Source organism: Diadema antillarum, unplaced genomic scaffold (genome assembly GCF_040938485.1).
Source record: "Diadema antillarum isolate AM-2024a unplaced genomic scaffold, OU_Dant_1.0 seq00000481_RagTag, whole genome shotgun sequence".
NCBI classification, from domain to species: domain Eukaryota; kingdom Metazoa; phylum Echinodermata; class Echinoidea; order Diadematoida; family Diadematidae; genus Diadema; species Diadema antillarum.
The window spans coordinates 3988369-4010441 of record NW_027271445.1 but is presented as its reverse complement, the minus strand read 5'-3'; the positions used below and the strand labels follow the sequence as shown (position 1 = coordinate 4010441).

Sequence of the window (22073 nt, the reverse complement as noted above, 5' to 3'; positions counted from 1 at the left end):
TTTGTTGTTGTTGTTTTGTTGCAAGTAAACTCCTTTCTTACCCGTCAAAATTGGGAGTATTCAACAGGTGATAGAACCAGTCGTGATGCTTAACCCATTGAGGACAAGTCCCAAGTATACTCAGAGAGGGCCCTGTTTCATAAAGCTGTTCGTAAAGTTACGAACAACTTACGAACGACTGGTGATCAGTTCTTGTGCTGAATTATGGAAATTCTGATAAATATAGCACATCAGAACTGATCACCAGTCGCTCATAAGCTGTTCGTAACTTTACGAACAGCTTTATGAAACACCCCCCCCCCCCCCCCAGGTGTCTATGGGGAAATGCATGTTGTAGTAAAATCAGTCCGTCCTCAATTGGTTAATGAGGTCTAATATTCTCTCTTGATTCCTGCAGCAATAAATATTTAGTGAGAGACTCTCTTCTCCTGACCAACACTCCTCACTCCGGGGTGACAAATAGCGCCCATTTCTCTCCAACGGGGGACCACATCATATCCTGTGGAGAGGATGGTACAGTCAAGGTAGGCATTTTCTCCCAACCTACTTAAAGGGATGGTACAGTATTGGTGGACGTGAGGATAGAGCTTATGGTGAGATACCAAGAAACTACTTAAGAAATAACACAGAGTATACCATTCTAATACAAGTTCAAAGTTTATTTGATGAAAATGGGTTTAGGAATGGCCGAGACATCCAAAAACAAAGTAAAATAAAGCGATCTCAATAAAAGCTTGGTCCTACCTTTTATTAGGATTACTATGTTTTCAATATCTCAGCCATTTCAAAAACAATTTTCATTAAAAATTTAAGAAAAAAAACCACATTGAATGCCTCTTGGAATTACAAGATCTTTCATATTTCATAAGAGATTTCTCATTATCTCACCCAAAACTGTTACAAACCTGAAGGTACGATGTAGGTGTCAACCAAAACTATACGATCCCTTTAATTCTCTCTCTCCTCTCTCTTTGTATCTTTCCTTCTCTCCCTCTCTTTCTCTTCCATGTTAAATCTTTTGCTCTTCTCAAAATTTACATCTTAGTGAATACCAACTCCTACAGCCTGCAGTGTTTCTGGCACAAGGCTGTTTCTTTGTAATTATCAATATCAAGCATCTGCCTAAAAGATGGTAGACTCCTGCATTTTTGTTTCCTCTCTTAAATTGGAAATTGACTTTTTTGATTGTTGTATTCAAACACATTATAGATTACAATGAAAATTATTCTCTCTACTTATAATGCATATTTGTTCATATAAATGTACAGTTAATATGTTTTTCTTGGAAAAGTCCAGGAAAAACATATTGTATACAATCAAAATCAAATCACATATCAATACACACTGGTTATTATGGATGCACCTCATGACTTGATATGTACTTAGTCTCTTTAGTTCTTGGCAACCACAAATATTTTAGCCAGCTACATGTACTGTGTATTTTTTTATGCACTTACTATGGCCTAAATTCACGAAGGTGGTACAATCTTTGTCCATAGTTTAAACAATGGACAAAGTCCGTAATTTTTATGGGGTGCCAAGTGTCACATGGCCTACTTCGTTACAAAATCAGCCATTTTGTCAACAAAGTAGGCCATGTGACACTTGGCGCCTCATACAAAACTACGGTCTTTGTCCATCGTTTATACCTTGGACAAAGATTGTACCAACTTTGTGAATTCAGACCTTTGTGTTTAGCCTTTTATGATTAATGAATGAGACGTAGAAGTCAGCCATATCATCTGACATGATATAACTTGTGTTCTCCCAGCTATGGAGCAGTCAGTCTGCCAAGCTTGTCTTCTGTCTCGAGGCCCATAATAACTGGGTCAACTGGTGTGAGATATGTCCGGCGGGTGACTTCATGGTCACATGTTCCAGCGCCAACGTCAAGATGTGGAGGGTGAAAGACCAGAGCTTGATGAAAAAGATTTCTGGAGATTGGTTGAGGGCGCTAATCTCTCACGACGGGAAGAAGATTGTAATGTGTAGTGTGGAAGGTCTGATTGAGGTGAGTCTCAAACACACATTTTTACCACTGGCTGCCAACTTCTTATTAAACCATTCCATACTGAATTCTGAAATCCCCGTACACTTACTACACAGACCACCAGGTTCCAATATGGAATGGGTTAAATCTTCCTCTGTACTTGGTTCATTGTGTGACTAAACTCAATATTCTAGAATAGATTTGTGTATGTTTAAGATTGTATCATCTGTGGTGGTGTGTATGCTGCACACATGTCTACATGGAATAGTTCCATAATATAAGACATTGCAATACTACTAAAGTCTATGCCACTGAAACCTATACCCAACAAGAAATACTGTAACTCTTCAAAATAGAACATGTCACATGTAAGATACAGTATATCCATTTTGTCTGTCTGTTTCTGTAATAAAATATTTTATGTGATTATATGGGGACACTCCCCTCACATGCTTGTCTTCAATGCCATAAACTTTCGAATTAAACTTTCAATTTTCAAAGCATTAAATAGCTATGATGCTCAGACTACTAGGATATACCACAGTGGTCGTCCCAAGCTCATACATAATTTACTGTATGCAGCTGCCTCTTTTTTCATTTATTTGGGGGGATGATTAAGCAGTGAATGAACAAACACTAGCTCACAATCTCTCTTGTTTGGATTGTATCATAAGTTTGCAACAGAGTGCAAAATATATCAAAATATATATTCAGGGGATAAAAGTTTATTACAGCATTTGTATTCGTGATTAATTTGTCATTTTACAGCAAAATTATCAATCCTCTGAAATGATTTAGTGACATCATTTATGTAAATGTTACATTCTACACATCACTCAGATCATTGTTATAAATGTAACATTTTGCATACCACTCAGATCATTGCTGTAAATGTAACATTTTGCATACCACTCAAATCACTGTTGTAAATGTAACATTTTGCATATCACACAGATCATTGTTACCTCCGCCAAGGGAGGAGGTTATGTTTCGTTACTGTTGGTTTGTGTGTTGGTTCGTTCGTTTGTTAGTTAGTTAGTTTGTCTGTGTGCAAAATAACTCAAATAATAGTTAATGGATTGAGATGAAACTTGCAGAAAAGGTTGAGAATGACACAAGTAACAAACGATTAACTTTTGGTGGTGATCTGAGAATTTTGGGGGAATTTACAAAGGATTTTGATATTTTTGCAGGTAGGGTCAATGAACTTGGGAGTTTAGGCTACGCATATTGAAGGTTTGCATGCGCGCAACAAAGTGCATTCTCTAGTTTTTGCTAGGTCGAGGCGCGCCGTGCAGCTGAGGGTTTATGACGTAACAAAGGCTTCTATATTGGGAAACGCTGGCAACTTTCAGCACACAATGCTATTGAAAAGTACGCATTGGTGGAAATCACTGATATCTCTATGGAAGAACAAGATCAGTGGTGGAAATGAGCTGCATGCTTGGCGGAGGTCTGCGCTCTCAGAGTGCTTCTCTAGTTGTAAATGTAACATTTTGCATACCACTGAGATCACTGTTGTAAATGTAACATTTTGCATACCACTCAGATCACTGTTGTAAATATGTAACATTTTGCATACCACCAGATCACTGTTGTAAAAATGTAACATTTTGCATACCTCTCAAATCACTGTTGTAAATGTAACATTTTGCATACCGCTCAGATCACTGTTGTAAAAATGTAATATTTTGCATACCACCAGATCACTGTTGTAAATGTAACATTTTGCATACCGCTCAGATCACTGTTGTAAAAATGTAATATTTTGCATACCACCAGATCACTGTTGTAAAAATGTAACATTTTGCATACCTCTCAAATCACTGTTATAGATGTAACATTTTGCATACCACTCAGATCATTGTTATAAATGTAACATTTTGCATACCACTCAGATCATTGTTATAAATGTAACATTTTGCTTACCACTCAGATCAATGTAACATTATGCATACCTCTCAGATCACTGTTGTACATGTAACATTTTGCATACCACTCAGATCACTGTTATAAATGTAACATTTTGCATGCCACTCAGATCACTGTTGTAAATGTAACATTATGCATACCTCTCAGATCATTGTTACAAATGTAACATTTTTCTTACCACTCAGAACAATGTAACATTTTTTATACCACTCTCCCTGCGTTCAGACGATCCCCCGCTGCGAGGGGAATCTCCCGTTTGCCAGGACATCCCCCGGCAATCCCATCGTCTGAACGCCGGGTCAAATCACTGTTGTAAATGTAACATTTAGCATACCACTCAGATCACTGATGTAAATGTAACATTTTACATACCACTCAGATCATTGCTGTAAATGTAACATTTTTCATACCACTCAGGTCATTGACCTGGAGTATGACAGACGAGTGATGATCAGGGGACACAAAGAAATGGTTCGATCTCTCTGCTTCTCTCCTGACGATGCCTACATCATTTCCTGCTCAGATGATATGACTGTCAAGGTTTGTAGTCAGGATTCTAGCTGGGTTCCCGGCTCTATCTTACAAGGTGGATGGGGTCAGGTCTCTTTGCTCTGTCTTAATCTGTTGAGGACGAGTCCCGAGTATACTGGGGCAAGCATGTATGGGAAATGCGTGTTGTAGCAAAATCAAACCATCCTCTACGGGTTAAAGGTTGGATGGGGTGAGGTTTCTTTACTCTATCTTAAAGGTTGGATAGGGTGAAGTCTCTTTGCTTTACCTTAAAGGTTGGATGGGGTGAGTTTTTTTTTTTTTTTTTGGTTGCTCTGTCTTAAAGATTGGATGGGGTGAGGTTTCTTTGCTCTATCTTTAAGGTTGGATTGGGTAATGTTTCTTTGCTCTACAGTATCTTATAGGTTGGAAGGGGTGAGGTCTCTTTGCTCCAGTGTTTAACCTTTTGGACCCACCTGCTCAAAGTTGCTTTTGATAATGGACCAACAGGTTGCTAACTATGACTACAGGCTAAATCTATAATGTCCCTATGCATTCAACTACAATTTGTTCATCTGTTTTCCAGTATCCAGGCAGTCTTTTCCAAACCCAAACTTGACCCCATTTGAAAGGTTCAGACATCCTCCCTTGGTATAACAATGCCACAATCCTACAGAGAGGCAGGAGTTACATAATCTCTCTTCATTGACAGGTGGTGGTGGGGTATCTAATTGACGAGTGAAGCTCAGTAAGAATGTTTAAGCTGCTGTATGTTTCTTTTACCCATTGGCACTATTTCTAATATGTGATACCAATGCATCCATGAGAATATTTTCAAAGCCCCCTGTTCGTAAAACATGGAATGAGATTTTACCATTTGTTGGTTGCATGTGACAAGCTGCCATTAATTTGATGCTCCATGCTGACATGAAATAAAGTGTTCTGGGGAGTGTTTCATAAAACTGTTCTTAAAGTTACGAATGACTTACGAATGACTGGTGATTCGTTCTTGTGCTGAATTATTGAAATTCTGATAAGTATAGCACATCAGAACTGATCACCAGTCGTTCTTAAGTCGTTCTTAACTTTATGAACAGCTTTATGAAACAGGACCCTGGTTATCATTTTCATCAAACCTCTCCTTTATCAGGTTCTGGATTCATCGACAGGAAAGGTGATGGTCACCTATACCGGTCATCAATATCCACCAATCAGCTGTAGCTGTTCTGTTGATGGTCAGTTAGTAGCATCGGCTGGAGGGAGTGAGGTCCATGTATGGGGAATGCTGAGCTCTAAGCTAGAAGGGAAGTGTGCCAGTGAGGCGGACAGTGTACTGTGCTGTGAATTCTCACCCAAAGGAGACGTCATAGCAGGTGGACTATCCACCTTTGAGATTCTGGTAAGTCTTTAACTCATCTAGGTCTAGACTGATAAATATGGAGGCTGGAGTATGGAGATAATGCGAAATGTTAATAGTAAATTGAGTGGAATCCAATGGGTTAATAATTTCTCTCCATTGTTGAATAGACTCTGTTTGTCTGTCTTACATTCTCTCTCTCTCTCTCTCTCTCTGTCTGGATCACTATAGACTTGTTTTTTGTTTTTGTCTCATGAGCATTGTCTATATAACCGTATGTTTGCATAATTATGCTCGACATTAGCGTTGGCGTAGGACCACCAAAGTTCCAAAAAGATTTCCTTCTGGTTGCCCAATCAGGCACTTGAGATTCAACATGGATTGGTATGTGTTTGTTTATTATCAGTCATTACATTTCTGTTTGAGCCACCAAAATTATACAGATTTAAAGATTTTAATGTCCCAAAAGGGCCACCGGAGAAAAGAAGATGGCTTATATAAACTTCTTGAAATATTCTTCACTCTAGCGTTTACTTCCAAACTGTGCCCGTGCTACAAAAGATAATGCATTCTATTAAAAACGAAGCAACACCAATATTACTCAAAGTCAATATCATTTTAAGTGATCTCATATAATCCCATATATGTTAGTGCAGGAGTCTTGAATGTGTTTTTGCTTCTAGCTGTGGGAGACAAGGATTTCAAACCTGCAGAATCTTTAACCCTTTGAAGACTAGTCCCAAATAATGGTGGGCTGGGGTAAATGGGAAATGCATCGATAGAAAAATCAGTTCTTCTTCAGTGGGTTAAAGGTCCTGTTTACCTTTGGGAACAGTAATTTAAAAATGTCCAAGATATGATATTTAATGCATTTGTGTGGGTCTGTTGTACCACAAAACATCCAATCATATAAAAATTTTCGTAGTAAAGACTAAATATAAGGAAATGTCTGTATTTTTCTAAATAAACCATAACTGTAGACGGTTTAGTCTGGAAAGATTTTTATTATAACCATTGTTCACATTTTGTGTATTAAACAATACTTAACATCGATTATGCGAATTCAAATTTTTACAGTGGCTGTTTCTATCCCTAACTCACATTTTAAAACTATTTTAAAGCAGTGCTGGGTTTTTGTTCCATCTGCAAATGGTAAATTATGCCTATAATGTGTATTTCCTTCTAGCTCTGGGAAACGAAGCGTTTCAAACCTGTGGCAGTACTCAAAGGTCATACCAGCTGGGTCATGAGCGTCAAATTTGATGTCAAAGGTGACAGACTCGTCTCAGCATCTGATGATGAAACAGTCAGGGTACGTTATCTTTCTTCGTCAGTTTTTTATGCCTCCGCCACGAAGTGGTGCCGGAGGCATTATGTTTTCGGGTTGTCCGTCCGTCCATCCGTCCTTCCGTCCGTCCGTCTGTCCGTCCGTCCGTCCTTCCGTCCGTCCGTCCTTCCGTCCGTCCGTCCTTCCGTCCGTCCGTAATGAATTTTGTGGACAGGGTAACTATCAAAACCTTTTGAGGTAGACTAATGAAACTTGGCATGTATGTGTATTAGGGGGTGAAGTTGTGCCTATCAACTTTTGGGTGCACATGCTCAAGGTCAAAGGTCAAAAGGTCAAGGTCAAATGCTTAAAATTGCACTATTTCCCCCATATCTATGCAATGGCTGAAGATATTTTCTTGAAACTTAGTGTATACATGTATTACCCAATTAAGATTCTTTGGTGAAAGTTTGGGGTCATGAGGTCAAAAGGTCAAAGGTCAAAAGGTCAAGTAAAATGTTAAAATTTCACTTTTTTCTCTGTATCTTGGAAATTGTTCAAAGTATCTTTATGGAACAAAGTATACATGCATGTACTAACTGTCAGTAGTTAGCTAGGGAATTTGGGGTTTATGGGGTCAAAGGTCAGGGGTCAAAGGTCAAGGGCAATATTTTGAAATTTTACTATTTTCCTTATATTTATGCAATGCCAGCAGGATATTTTTTTTAAACTTAATGTATGCATGTATATTACCCACTAGAGATTCTCTGGGATTTTTTTTTTTGCCAATTTTTTTGTCATTTTGATATTTTGCCAGTTTTGTGAAAATGTAATCACACATTGTCCACATGTACTATAGACCTATTAGGAGAATCGTGCATTATGGCGGAGGCATACCAGTCACCATAGCGACATTTCTAGTTCACCTTCAATCAGGATCCTGAGTGTCCAAATATGTTGTGTTCTGTGTTCACTCATTCCCTTTCGAGCAGGATTTCAAATGTCAAACTGTATAACAATCTGTGCTCAGCCATTAATACGTGACCACCCAGCTCAAAAACCATGAAAAGTCATAGATTAGGATTTTTTGTAATCTAACAATATTTGTCATTTGGGTTGACCGACTCAAATTGTTTAAGTTTGTCTTTAATACCTGGGAGAGTAATCTTTTCTTTATCTACTGTCAAAATTTTGAGCTGGATGGTCACATATTAAAATCACTTGAATTGAATTGGAATCAAATTGGAATCAAGACACTTAAAGTCAAAGCTTGTGTGTATTCTCTCTCTACATATGATATCAAGTCTTTATCTGAGTTTCAATATTAGTTCCATTTTATAGTTAAACACTGTATAGGGCATTCAATCATATTTCTTTGTATACTTTCAAATTTATGTCCATTTAAGTGTTTATGACTTTACTGTGTAAATTGATATTCCAAGTCTTGAGGCAAAGATTACTTTTCTCAATTGAAAGTAATATGTGAAAAGCTCATCTTTATAATCATAAGATCAATTTTTTGTACTATATGGTCTTTTGAGCATTATATCAGTAGAATTTTCCTCTTTTTTTTAAATACCAGATCTGGAAAGTGCAGTATGGCCACATGGAAACCCAGAGTGTTTGGAAGAGAGATTTTGCCGCCTCTTTCTGCGAGGGAAAAGAAAGGCTCAAGTTTCTCATTGCAGGAGACAATAAGAACAGATGTCTGGTAAGCGTTCTATCCAATCAGACCATTATACCTTGATGCAAACTCCATGGGCAATCTTTGCCAATAATGACTGGTACAGAGTGGAACACTTAGACTTTCTGTCCAGTCTCTATGAAGGGTATGTGAAGTATAATTTCTGTAGCTCAGTATCTACAGTTTTGGAAGCATAGTGTGGGAGGCAGTCTGTCCGTTTGTCTGTTTGTCCTTATATCACTTAGTACCACACTGTTTATTCAAGACTAGATCAGTTTGGCTGAGATATAAAGGTGATCTCAGGCAAAAACTGCAGCAATGAAAAAATTCAACAAAGAGGGTTTTATCATCTTATTTATAATTCAAGTTTTGAACCAAACCTGAATCAAGGAAAGGAAACCAGTCTTCAATATGATTTCATTGTCAAGTGGAACTTGTCTATTTTTGGATGGATGTATGCGTTTCATGGACTCCAATAAAGTCATTATCAGCTGTTCAAACATATATTGGTTTCTGTTAATTTTTGCATAAGAAATTCAAGTATACCTATTGTAAACTTCATTGTCTATAAGCAGGATATAGAGCTACTGTAGATCAGCTGGACCATGACTGTGACTGAGACTTTGTTGTCATGGAAACTTACTATGAAATCCTGACTAACAGACAGGTTGATACGATATCTAAGAGTGATCAGCCTGGGCTTGTACTCACACTTACACCATTGCTCCTGTCCTGTAGGTAGGATGGTCATACACTAGGTTGTGTTAGCCAAATACTGATATTCACTTTAGTTCAGTTCAATGACATCTACTGTAGTATTTCCAACAAACAATATGCACTCTATTTAAGGACGTTCCTCAGTTGAGTTTGTGCGCATCCTAGCTGCGCAGGTGTCAGTGACGTAACAAAGAGCTTAGAAGCGCACGCACGAGTGATGAGCTGAGCTAGCTGAGCTGAGCAGCTGCTAGTAGATCGAGCTAGAGTGTGGTATGTGTACGTACGGATACCCGACAGCTCCCCACCGCGGCCGCGCCGGGCAGCCGCGCTGGGCGGCCTCGCTCGGCTCGGGTGCCGACTGTACGCGTTACAATCTGTACATACCACGCAAAGTTCAGCGGTCCGAGCCGCATATACATGGTCATTGTAGCACAATACTGATTGACGGAATCGCGAAGCTTGGAAGTGGAACAGAGCTGTTTCCATTTTCAATCCATAGATCTGTTTTGTGACATGAAGTTCATTATCCGGTCATCAACATGGTAAAGTCGGGTGCTAAGGTACCAAGGGCCTATAGGCCCTAGTCGGGGTCTAAGGCTCACTAGTCTATTGGACTCGGTGTTAAAACAACAACAACAACAACAATAACAACAACAACAAAACAAGCATATGACACACATTTCATCTTTAGGTCTAGCAGCTAAAACAATCTGAGTGTCTCTGTTAAAATCTAAATTAGATCTAAACTTGTCATTACTAGTAATACAAAATATTGGGGTTTTTTATTTTTGGTTACAAAATACAAGGTCACGAAAGTGTTATCAAACAAGACTATTCATCACTTTCACCATTCATATATTTTTTTTTTTGTTACCAAATCTGGTGTAACAAAAGGAGAATCAATTTTTTTTTCGGGGGGGGGGGGGGGGGGGGGGGGAGGTACTTCTCCATAGCTTACAACACGCACTTTACCAACCACTGCAACAACCAACACATGCAATCTACAATCAACGTCATTGTATTGAGATTTGTTTTTCATTTGGAGGACCGTCAGAATAATGCCAAAACTCCCATTTCCTTATATTTATTCGTCTTCCTCCATTATCACTTTTTGTACATGGTTACAGCAAGTGGGTAAAACAAACAAACAAGCGTGCATATATCAATAATATGGAGTTTTCCACGCTTGCATCCACATAATATCATTATGGCTGTGGAAGGGAAATGATAACAAAAATGCACATGGACCTTTCTTTCTGAATATTTTTCACCATCACACTGCAATTGTGACATGTTTTTTGTTTGTTTGTGTGGGTTTTTTTAAAAGAAAATGGGGTTTCGAGTGAACCGCGTGAGATTTATGCATCCTAGCAGGGTATATCCCTGCATTGGTTCCTGACCAGATTTGGGGGTCTTACGATGATTTCCGTCGCAAGGAGGCTCTGCTAGCACTAAAACGAGCACATGAACCCCCCATTTTTACAATTCTTCTGCATTAAGTAACCCTTCTTCTACAATTTCATAAAGTTTCGTAAAATTGACATGGGTTTTGAATGTACAGCATGACATTCACGAACCCCACCTATAATCAGGACACGGTGCACGAGAAGTTTATATATAACCAGATTTTGGGGTCCGGTGAGGTGATTTCTATCATCTGGGGATGCTGCCAGCACAAAAACGAGCACATGAACCCCAACTTTCAATTATTTTTCTGGAATTAGTAAGCCTTCGTCTACAATTTGGTCAAGTTTGGTGAAATTGACATGGGTTTTGAATGAACAGCATAAGCCTAATGAACTCATCTTGTCAGGGCATCCCTGCATAGGTTCCTGACCAGATTTTGGGGACTTACGATGATATATGTCGCATGAGGGCGCTGCTAGCACAAAAACGAGCACATGACCCACCACTTTTAATTATTTTTCTGGAATAAGTAAGTCTTCTTCTACAATTTGGTGAAGTTTCGTGAAATTGACATGGGTTTTGAATGTACAGCATGAGATTTATGATCCCACCCTGCCAGGGCGTCCATGCGTAGGTTCCTGACCAGATTTTGGGGTCATACTATAGTATATGTCGCATGGGGGCGCTGCTAGCACAAAAACGAGCACACGAACCCCCACTTTTGATTGTTTTTCTGGTATTAGTGAGCCTTTTTCTACAATTTGGTCAATTTTCATGAATTTGACATGGGTTTTGAATGTACAGCATAAGTTTTATGAACCCACCCTGTCAGGGCATCCCTGCATAAGTTCCTGACCAGATTTTGGGGACTTACGATGATATATTGTGTCACATAGGGGCGCTGCTAGCACAAAAACGAGCACATGAACCCCCACTTTTGATTGTTTTTCTGGAATAAGTAAGCCTCTGTCTACAATTTGGTAAAGTTTCGTGAAATTGACATGGGTTTTGAATGTACAGCATAAGTTTTATGAACGTTGTCCTTTTGCTCACCCCTAACAGAAAACGTCGATGAGAAGGATTTGAGAGATTTTGGTGTTTTCTGCCGCGTGAGGGCGCTGCTTGCTGAAGAATGAGAGTGTAAACCCTAACTTTAAAACCTTTTCCTCGTTTTGGGTACCCTTTTCTGCAATTCTTGCAAATTTGGAGAAAACAACGTGGATTTTGAAAGAATTATGGGGATTTACGTTTGTCATTGCAGATTTTGTTGCCAATCATGGTCTTGATCATGTAACGCTATCATTTTGGTACAGGACGGCAGATTAGTCATATTCTTCAAAGTCCTGTAGGAGAAAAACAAGCGCATGAACCTATGGTTTTATTTACATATTTGGGCTTCGGATGGGTCAAAGTTACGGTATGGAAAGTTTCAAGAAAATGACATGGATTTCACTTTAACTGAGGAACGTCCTTAAGTACAAATACATCTTTGTCATCATTTTGAACAAGCTGAGGGCCCATTATTATTATTATTATTATCATTATTATTTTTATTATTATTTTATTTGGCATTTCAGACATTGCACATGTACATTGGTAAGCATAAAACACATTTGATTCAGCGTAACAAAAATAAGATAAACTATAACACATAGAAAAAGCACAAATGAGAGAAAAAAAACCCCTATATTGTGAGATAGAGAACAAGGCTGCCAGGGGTAAGAAAAGGTCAACTTAATTACCATTAGCACTTCTTTGACAGGAAAGGAATTATGGTGAGTGTACCCTTATCATACGTGTACATTGTAGATGCATGTAATATGCAGTACTTTACATAATCATGAGAAGTGAAGATACAGAAACAGAAATATTGACAAGGACAGAGAGGTCATATGGACATTGAAATTGAAGATACCAATGACTATGTCAGAGGGACTGTACAGTACTGGTTGAGGTGGGGATTCATGATTTGAACATTTCTAAGTGAGATAATGAGAAACCTCTTATGAATATGAAAGAGCATGCAATTTTAAGAAGGATTCAACGTTTACATTGTATTTGATGAAAATTGGTTTTCAAATGGCCGAGATATCCAAAAGAGTGGTAATAATAACAGGCGACAGGCCACGCCTTTTATTAGGATCTCTTTGTTTCACCTTGTTTTTGGATATCTCAGCCATTTCAAAACTAATTTTCATCAAATAAACTTTTGATACCCCTTAGGATTGCATCCTCTTTGACATCTCATAGAGTGGTTTCTGAATATCTCGCGAAACGTTAAAAGCTAAATCCTCACTTCAACCAGAACTGTACACACCCTTTAACGTTGATGTACGACAGTGTCCAGTGCTTGACCTTTGACCTGGTCTCATAATCCTCCAGATGACCGATGGGAGAGACATGGAGAAGATGGTGGAGCTGAGTCAGGAGTCTTCCAGGATGAGGGCTTTTGCTCTCAATAGTGATACCACCAAGGTGGCTTATGGATCTGATGCAGGGACAGTCAGGGTAAGGACCAAAGGGTGTGGTCACAAGGACCAAAGGGTGTGGTCAGAAGGACCATAGGGTGTGGTCAGAAGGACGAAAGGGTGTGGTCAGAAAGACCAAAGGGTGTGGTCAGAAGGACCAATGAGTCTGATACCAGTCTGTTGGGTGGAATGATAGGTGTGATACTGTAAAGCTGTTATTTTCGCGAGGGTTTAATTTTCACAAATCACAGTTGGATCGCGAATTTAACAACACGCAAAAAATGTCTCTGTGCGCTTGGGTAGACTGCATTTATGTTAGCGTCGGCGTCAATTCGGGAAAACAACATCTCGCAAAAACGTCTCTGACTTCCTCATTCGCGAAAATATCTGCACACGAAAATAACAGCAAATACAGTATATTAAATGGTGACACAACATTGGCCCCTGCGACAATTGCTCTGGTCTTATCTTCTCTAAGGACTTAGGGTTAGCGTTAGGGTTGTAATAGGGTTTTAGGTTTAGTTTGATGTGAGGATTAGGATTAGGATAAGATTTATTTTGATATGAGGATTAGGTTTAGGGTTAGGGTTGTTAGTTTGATGTGAGGGTTAGGTCTAGGTTTAGGGTTGTGGGTAGAATTTATGTTTGGCTTAGCATGCAGATACATGTACACATATTTCATGGATACCCTGAAGCAATTGCCGGAGGAGCAAATGTCATGAAACCATGTAGCATGGTATGCGACTGGCTCCTGCAAGCAACACTCTCGTAAATCACCCTGCAAGTTGTATCATTCCCTCAAATATTAAGAAAAAAACAGAAAAAAAAACCCCAGAAAGACAGAATAAGAACCATGCCCAATGCATATGAATAGGACATATTTATGAAAGATAAATCTTGTATAATACAAGAGGCTTGAATACTGTATGAATGTTTTCATTCCATTGATAGTGTGTCGTGATCAGTTATTTCAAAGGAATATTCAGGTCAGGTTTTGCTTGTTTGTCTTTTCTCTTTGTGGATTCTGTTCAAAAGTCCGGGAGAAGGTTTTTGTATGGGGGGGGGGGGGGGGGGGGGGAAGGCATGGGAGATGAGTAAAGTCATAGACGGGAGTCTAGTATCAAACAGTTGTCAAGTGCAATTTCTCTGTCTGTTGTGGTATCAGACAGGAAAAGTTTATATAAAGAAAAGATGTTATAGGAAATGACACAAATGAACCCCAGGACTTGTCTGATTCACTAAAGGTTGTCCCTATTTAACCCGTTTAGGATGGGCTGATTTTGCTACAACACGCATTTCCCATAGACACTTGCCTGAGTATACTCGCAACCCGTCCTCAACGGGTTAAGGCATCCTCACAGCTGAGCAGATAAAACAAATAAACCAGCTAGGATCAGTCATCTATAATTTCATGATTAATCACATGTATACTGTCATTCTATTTTACAGGTGGTTGACCTCAAAGGTCAAAGGTTAGAGAGGTCACTGGATGACGCTCACAGCAAAGAGGTCAGATGGTGTGGCTTCACCAAGGAGGGGTCTACACTGGTGACGTCTTCTAATGATGGACTCATCAAGGTCTTGTCATTACAAACGTAGTGAAATACTTTTTAGCATAAAGAGTACACTTTTATGTGCCAAAAAAACATTATTCTTGTGATGAAAGTCTTGCCCTGAAAACATTTTGAGTCAGAAAAAGTAGTGACGGAGAAATTACTGTGGTAATAAACTTTATTTTTTACATGAATGACCAAGAAATTTACCCCCTGTTGATATGTTTTGTATGTAACATAGAGGTTAGATATATTCTTTTTTGAAGAGTGGCTATATAATCCAAGATATATTGCATGCTTACATCATAGTATAAGAATAATAACTTCAAATCTTAGCCTTTTTCATGTTTCTTAATGCATTTTACCAAAGAGTGGTGGTACAGTGCACATGTATGTTTTCCCCACTTTAAGGCTGTTACGTAATTATGCTTTTGTTGCAGTTGTCATTTTCTATTCAGCGGTACTGTTTTGTTCCTTGACATTAATTTTCTCGTGAATTCAGATCTGGTCAGAAGATGGAAAGGTCAGTGAGTGCAAAGGTCATTCAAAGGGCGTGACCAGCTGTCGGATCTTCCAGGATGACTGCAAGATTTTGTCTTCATCTCAAGATGGCACTCTGAGGGTAGGTCCTACCATCTCTCTTTAGTTTAGTCTTGTTCTCTGGAAAATATAAGCCAAAAATTGAGGTTTTATTATTTATTCATTCAATATTTGGGCATGTAATAAAAAAAAAAATATGGAATCATCTTCTGAAGATGTGCAGTATTATGTTTTTTTTGTAACAAAAGGTTTGGTTTCTTTATAGTCACTGAATTCTGAACTCCATTCATACACCTGTATATCCAACGACGTGTTTGATGAGTAATTAGTCTTCTATTTGATGTCAAGTAGTCACACAATAGTTGTAACTTATTAGTAATTACCATTTTTTGGACAGCAAGTTAGAGCAGGTTTTGCTCCTGGAGAAACCATTTATAAAGCAGTTGATTATACTGTGGACTGCACCCATTTACTGTTTACAATCATATCAGGGCAATCAACCCCTGGCTAAAAACTGGTTAGTGATAAGGTTAGAATGAAGATTAGGGCTAGGGATAGGTTTAGGGTTAGAGTTTGGGTAAGAGTTAGGATTAGGTTCAGGATTAGGATTAGGGTCAGGGGAAGGGTCCGGTGTAATTGCCCAGCGGGTAATTGCCCTCGACCCTTTATAATTGCAGACATGTCAATGCATGGCATGCAGTCTTTTGTGCATTATTACCCAACATCAGCAAGTTGAAATAGAGACTTATTCACAGTGTTTTCTGGTGTGATAACTTGAAAGATTTCCTCCACATTTATTCATCTCCCCTGGTTTCAAGTCTTGAATCCTGACTGCCATGCAAAGACGTTTTGTGAGTCAAAGCAGAAATCATGCAATTAATTTGAGTCTGGGAAACAAAGTTCCTGCCTGGATCTTATTCTTATGCTAGAGATTTCACCTTCCATGATATGGAAAAGAAAATAATTGTTTCTGTTTTTATGGTGGAGGTATCAGAAAAGATATATTGATAACAGCATTCCTGCCATGCTTTGAGTACATTGACAAAGGTACATGTAATGGTTTTTCTCTGCTGGAATATTTCTTTTATGTATTTTCTGTTTGTTGCAAGGAGTTGGCAATTCAGTCGTGAAAGTGTTTCACTTTCCGGAACTATCCTGCTTTACTTTGAAGTTTTTTCTAATCCATGCAGGTTTGGGACCTAAAATCTGGAAGGAATCTGGAGACAATAAATGCTCATGATGACTGGATCTTTATGTGTGAAATGTCTCCCGATCAGTCCATGGTGGCAACGGTTTCAGTTGACAAATCAGCCAAGGTGAGAACGTAACAAGCTCATCTCGTCTTCATGGTCATACACACCTTTACAGGTGCTGAGGATCGAAGAGATAGAGGGGATAGTAGAATTTGTTCTAGGGGTTTAGTCAAGATAGAAGGAATGGTAGAGATGATTAGAGGGGGATAGTAGAGATGGTTAGAGAAGGATAGTGAAAATGGTTAGGGAAGGATAGTAAAGATAACTAGATAGGGATAGTAGAGATTGAAGGGGGATAGTAGAGGTAGAGAGGTATAGTAGAGACTGATGGAGTGGGATAGTAGAGGTAGGGAGGTATAGTACAGGGGGATAGTAGAGACTGATAAAGGGGAATAGTAGAGATAGATAGTGGGGTCAAGTAGAAATTGATAGAGATTGTAGAGATGGCTTGAGAGGGATAGTCAAGATAGAGGAGAATAGTAGAGGTGGTTGGAGGGGAATAGCTTTAATCACCATGGCTGCAATATATACATATGAGGTATAACATTGATGGTAGGACTGGAATAGTGAAATATGATAAAAGAGACATGGTCCAGATGAAGTGAAAGGACTAGTAGGGGTTCTTGAGGGACATTCTTATCTGCCCAGACAATATATGGTGTACTGTAAAGCAAGATATTTTTGCAGCATTAAATGTTTGAAAATTGGAACCGACAGCCTTTTTCGCGGCATGAATTTTTTGCGAATTGCCACTGGAATTCAATACATACAGTGTAGACAAGAACATTCGCCTGTATTTTAATTTCGTGATGCGATTCTTGGCTCTCACAAAATTTGCTAAATTAAGATGCACATGAGCATTTCTACTTTTTCCGGTTAAACTGCATTGATGTCCTAGCATTCTCCCAACTCTGTTGCTTTCTGTGTGTATTTTACCATGCAGATTTGGGATGTAGAGTCTCTGACGTTGATGAAGTCCCTGGAGAATCACATTGATTCAGTTCGCACCTGTCACTTCTCACCAGACAATAGTATCCTAGCAACAGGAGACGACAGTGGCATCACAAGGGTAACAGAATATTTTTGTTCAAAATTCTTCAATGTTGTTTTTATGTCATCATGAAGATGATTAGAAGTTTTCGCATGAAATTAGCAGACTAACTCAATTCAATTCTGATTAGAAAGTTAACTCTTAATTTCTAGAAAACATTTAATACATTTCTTCCCCATATTGAAATGCAGAAATGAAGATCAATTCTTATTGGAGTTGTCAGTACTACAAGGTCATATAATCAGTTTTGTATCAAAACACCAATATATTTGTTCAGTCGTGACGTGTATTTCCTTGATTACATCAGCTTTGTGTACCCATACAGCTAAAACTGAGATTTAACCCTATTTTAACTGGGCTATTTGAGACCAAGTTTTTGACCCCCCCTTCAGATCTCAACCGCCGATCGCGCGATCGCTGCAAAATTTTGCCTGAACATAGAGCCGGATGTCAACTACAAGATTACATGGTCATACAATAGAAAAATATTGATTTTATATTTTTTAATAAATTAATTATGCAAATTTACGCATGAAATCATATTTTCATGTATAACTCCATCAAAAAGAATAAAGGATTGCTAAATTTTTGAGTCAGAGTTCCTCAAGACACATCAAACAATTTTCTTGTAAAAAAAAAGCACAATCAAAATCAGTTTCTTTTGTTTTTTATTGTTTTGTTAATTTCTTATGTATTTTATTGTTTTTTCGACCTTTTGTTTTCTATTGTTTTGTAGACCTTTTGTTTTTTCAATTCAATTCAATTCAATCATAGTTTATTTCCAATCATCGAAAATCAAAAACATAGTACAAAGTATACATGTGATGAAATAATATTGTTTAAACGTTTGCAAAAGATTCATGTAATATATATGCGAGACAATTTTCTATTGTTTTTTTGCCAAAATTTGTTGCAGGCACTTTTACAAGCTTATCTACATTAAAATTGATTAATTTCAATGTTCAAAAGTTGAAATAATCTAATTCATATCAAATAAACAAAAAAAAACCCCACAATTTGCATTGCATTTGCACAGGAAATCATGAATTTGAGCTGTTTTCGGGTTGACATGCATATGCAAAACATTGCGTAACTTCAGAACGGTGTACTCGGACGTCGCAAATTTGGTCTCAAAATATGCGGGAGACTTCAATGAAAAAAGTCATGAACAACGCGGAAAAATCTTTGCGCGTTGTGGAATCGTTGCGCGAAATGTCGAGGGGGGGGTCAATTTAACCCCACCCCCCAGTTAAAAGAGGGTTAACAGAAAATATTTAAATTCCATAGAATAAACAAGGAAAGCTAAGATAAAATAACTACACTTTGTAAATGTGACCAAAAAAAAAAAATGAGACTAATCTGAAACACTTGACATTCATTTGAATGTTCTTGGCGATCTAACTGAGCTTCCAGTCAACATAACCTCCACAGTTATCTGATTGTATAATTATCTGTTTTATTAGAAAAAGACCGTGAGTAGCGGCAGAGTATGCAAATCATATGAGATCCAATATTTTAAGATAATTTTTTTTTTAAATAATCTTCCACCAATCTTTAGACAGAGATGTTGATTTTTCTTTAAATTAAAATTGAAAGCTGTGATGTAACATTTCAAGTTACAATGGCTCACCGTGCCATCATAATATGCAGCAAACTTGCTCTTTGCTTGTGAATGTCTATCACTATTATAATGGATGAAAATCACTCTTTGAGTCAAAAATATCTGTTCATTGTTTAGGTGTGGAACATTGATAGTGGTCAAGAGATAGGGACGTGTCTTCAACACAAGTCTTGGGTGACTGACATCAAATTCTCACCAGACTCCAAGATCGTCATCACAGCGGGAGAAAATGTCCGGGTAAGACAACTTCTTCAATGAAAACATGGATTTCTGATGAAATTGAACAAAAAAAAGAGTCATAATTATATGCAAGATTTGATTAAGTATTACAGCTTTATCAGCTGTTTACTCTCCATGAGGAAAAAGTAGAGAGATAATGATCATATAATTATTATTCAATCATTAATTATTATTCAATTAGTTAATGATAATGAATTGAAGTAACTATATGATGCAAAGATAAAATAAGATAATCCCCTGTCCTGGACGAGACAGATCTGAAAAGAAGAAGAAGAAGAAAAAGACAATAAAGTAAAATACTTCCCCTCTCTCCCCCCCCCCCCCCCCCCCCCATGGTATCACCATAGTGACACCATGTTAACACCATGGTGATGTGGGATATAAACCTGTTGTCAGTATCACTTTCCATCCATTGCTTCGAAATCTGTGTACACCATGCCTGTTTTATTGCTCACCCCATCTCTACCGCCCTCTAGTGGTGGCAGTTGGATGGAACTCCTCTACAGACTTTCCATGTACGAGGGAGCTTCATCCGTCAGGTCCAGATCAGCCCTGACTTCCAGACGTTTGTCACCATCGACAGCGCTGGGATCCTGTACCTAATGTGTCGTGTGAGGGCGCCAGACAGCAGACAGAGGGGAGAGGTGGTCATTGTCTAGACAAAGACAGACCCACGAGGGACTCTCATTTTCATCTTCCTTCCCCTGATCCTCAGTAAAATGTTGAGGATTTTGAATTACAGGAGATCCAACGCCTGGCTGTGGGTTTGTTCTCTTACATTAGATGTGCATTCAGTCAGACAGATTATAAACTTCCCTTTTAAAGGGGATTGTTGGTACTATTCCTAAAAGACTGAATTATTAACTTTTCTTGTGTGCAGTATTTTGATTTTTAACTTCATCGTCAAAACCCCTGGTATGGTGCTATGTGAAGAATTTCGTGTTTTTGCCTGGCACGTGGTAGTAGATATTTTAGGAGTACTCTGAAGGACTGAAGAGTAACTTCAGTTTATGGAGTAATCCTTGTTCTGATCTGTGAAGTAATAAGGATCATCTCTTCTGAATTAATCCCGCCTCAGGTAACCAGATACCTGAGAAGCTGAGCCTACTGCTGAAAACTACAGGAGAGAATATGTGACTGGAATGTTTCGTTTTATATCTCTGTTTACCAGAGTTTTTTTCTGAAATGTCTCTCAAAGAGAATAATCTAAAGACATAAGATGTCATGTTATAGAAGATGTCATCAAATGACACGCTGTTTTCTTGCGGCTTTTTTCTTTCGTGCCTTTTACATGTTGACAAAGTGCAAGATATATGTATTTATTTTGTTTTGTGATGAATGACTTTACTTGTGAAGTGAGAATATTCTTATAGATTTTAGAATTGGATGTTAAAAAGGAGCCAGCATTTCTTAGTCCTTTATTTTCACTTGCAGAGAATAATAAACTAAAACTGGTAAAAGTGGAAGTGAAATAATCTCGAGTTATGGTCAGTCAGCTGATTGTAAACAATTTCCTTATTGACAGAAAATTAAATATTCTGGGGAGGGGCTGGGAAAAGGGGAGGAGCTGAGAGAAAGGAGGGGCTTAGAGAGTGGAGGGGCTGGGGGAGTGACTGCGAGAAAAGAAGGCTTAGAGAGGGGAGGGGCCCTGGGGAGGGACTGGTAGAGGGGAGGGGCTGGGAAAAGGGGAAGGGCTTGTAGAGGGGAGGGGCTGAGAGAAGGGAAGGGCTTGTAGAGGGAGTCAACTTTGATATCTGTCTACAGATAGAAGGCCCACTCTACTTATACTCTATAGTCATGTTCAGTCAGCTGCTAGATTTAATATGTGATGTAATTCCAGGAAGTTTACACTAGGAAGTGATGGGATTTGGTGTAATTCAGTATTACTATCATCAAATTTCTACTTAACCTGACAGAAATGCGCTGTAATGTGATAAAAGGAATAAAGAATTTTATGAAACATGACCAGTAGATTTGAATATTAGTGAGTTTACATATTTAGATATGTACAACAGGTTTCCTCTTACAGATGCCAATGTCGAAACACAACTCGTCTTTGAATCTCTCTTCCCATGCCCTGAAGTAAACCTGGAGGGGGGGGGGGGGAGGGGGGTTACAACATTGTGTTACTTTTATCTGAGTGGTAGTAGATAGTAGTCTGCTCTCCTTTGTTAGAGCCCCCACAATCAGGCAAGATATACAGCAATTCTTTCACAGAAAGTCAGCTAGCCCCTGTGTACTGCAAAATGAAAGCTTTGACAAAAGTTTGTTCGTTTGTTTATTGTTGTTTTTTTTCTGGAGTGGAAAGTGAAGAGATGTAGAAAAAACAAACAAATAAACAAAGACACCCTGTTTTTCTGTTGATATTTTCTGTTTTGCATTATTACAATGTATGTCATTATGGCAATGTATGATTCAAAGGTTGTAATTGTAAATACATGTAACTCAATTTGTGTGATATGTTCTTTTGCTGAAAATCTTAGAGAAATACCTAAGATTTTATG

At 38.4% G+C, this 22073-nt stretch overlaps 1 protein-coding gene across 1 annotated transcript in view; it reads left to right on the top strand.

Moving 5' to 3' along the window:
* Positions 1-21112, top strand: part of LOC139733552 (apoptotic protease-activating factor 1-like) — a 41832-nt gene extending 20720 nt beyond the window's left edge. The window contains exons 12-24 of the mRNA XM_071644364.1: positions 398-524; positions 1772-2011; positions 4340-4462; positions 5562-5810; positions 6955-7080; positions 8618-8746; positions 13226-13351; positions 14761-14889; positions 15367-15486; positions 16595-16720; positions 17601-17726; positions 19447-19566; positions 20046-21112. Coding sequence (XP_071500465.1) covers positions 398-524; positions 1772-2011; positions 4340-4462; positions 5562-5810; positions 6955-7080; positions 8618-8746; positions 13226-13351; positions 14761-14889; positions 15367-15486; positions 16595-16720; positions 17601-17726; positions 19447-19566; positions 20046-20228 — 1924 coding nt within the window. The 3' untranslated portion in view covers positions 20229-21112. The remainder of the gene's footprint in view (positions 1-397; positions 525-1771; positions 2012-4339; positions 4463-5561; positions 5811-6954; positions 7081-8617; positions 8747-13225; positions 13352-14760; positions 14890-15366; positions 15487-16594; positions 16721-17600; positions 17727-19446; positions 19567-20045) is intronic.
* Positions 21113-22073: the final 961 nt, after the last annotated feature.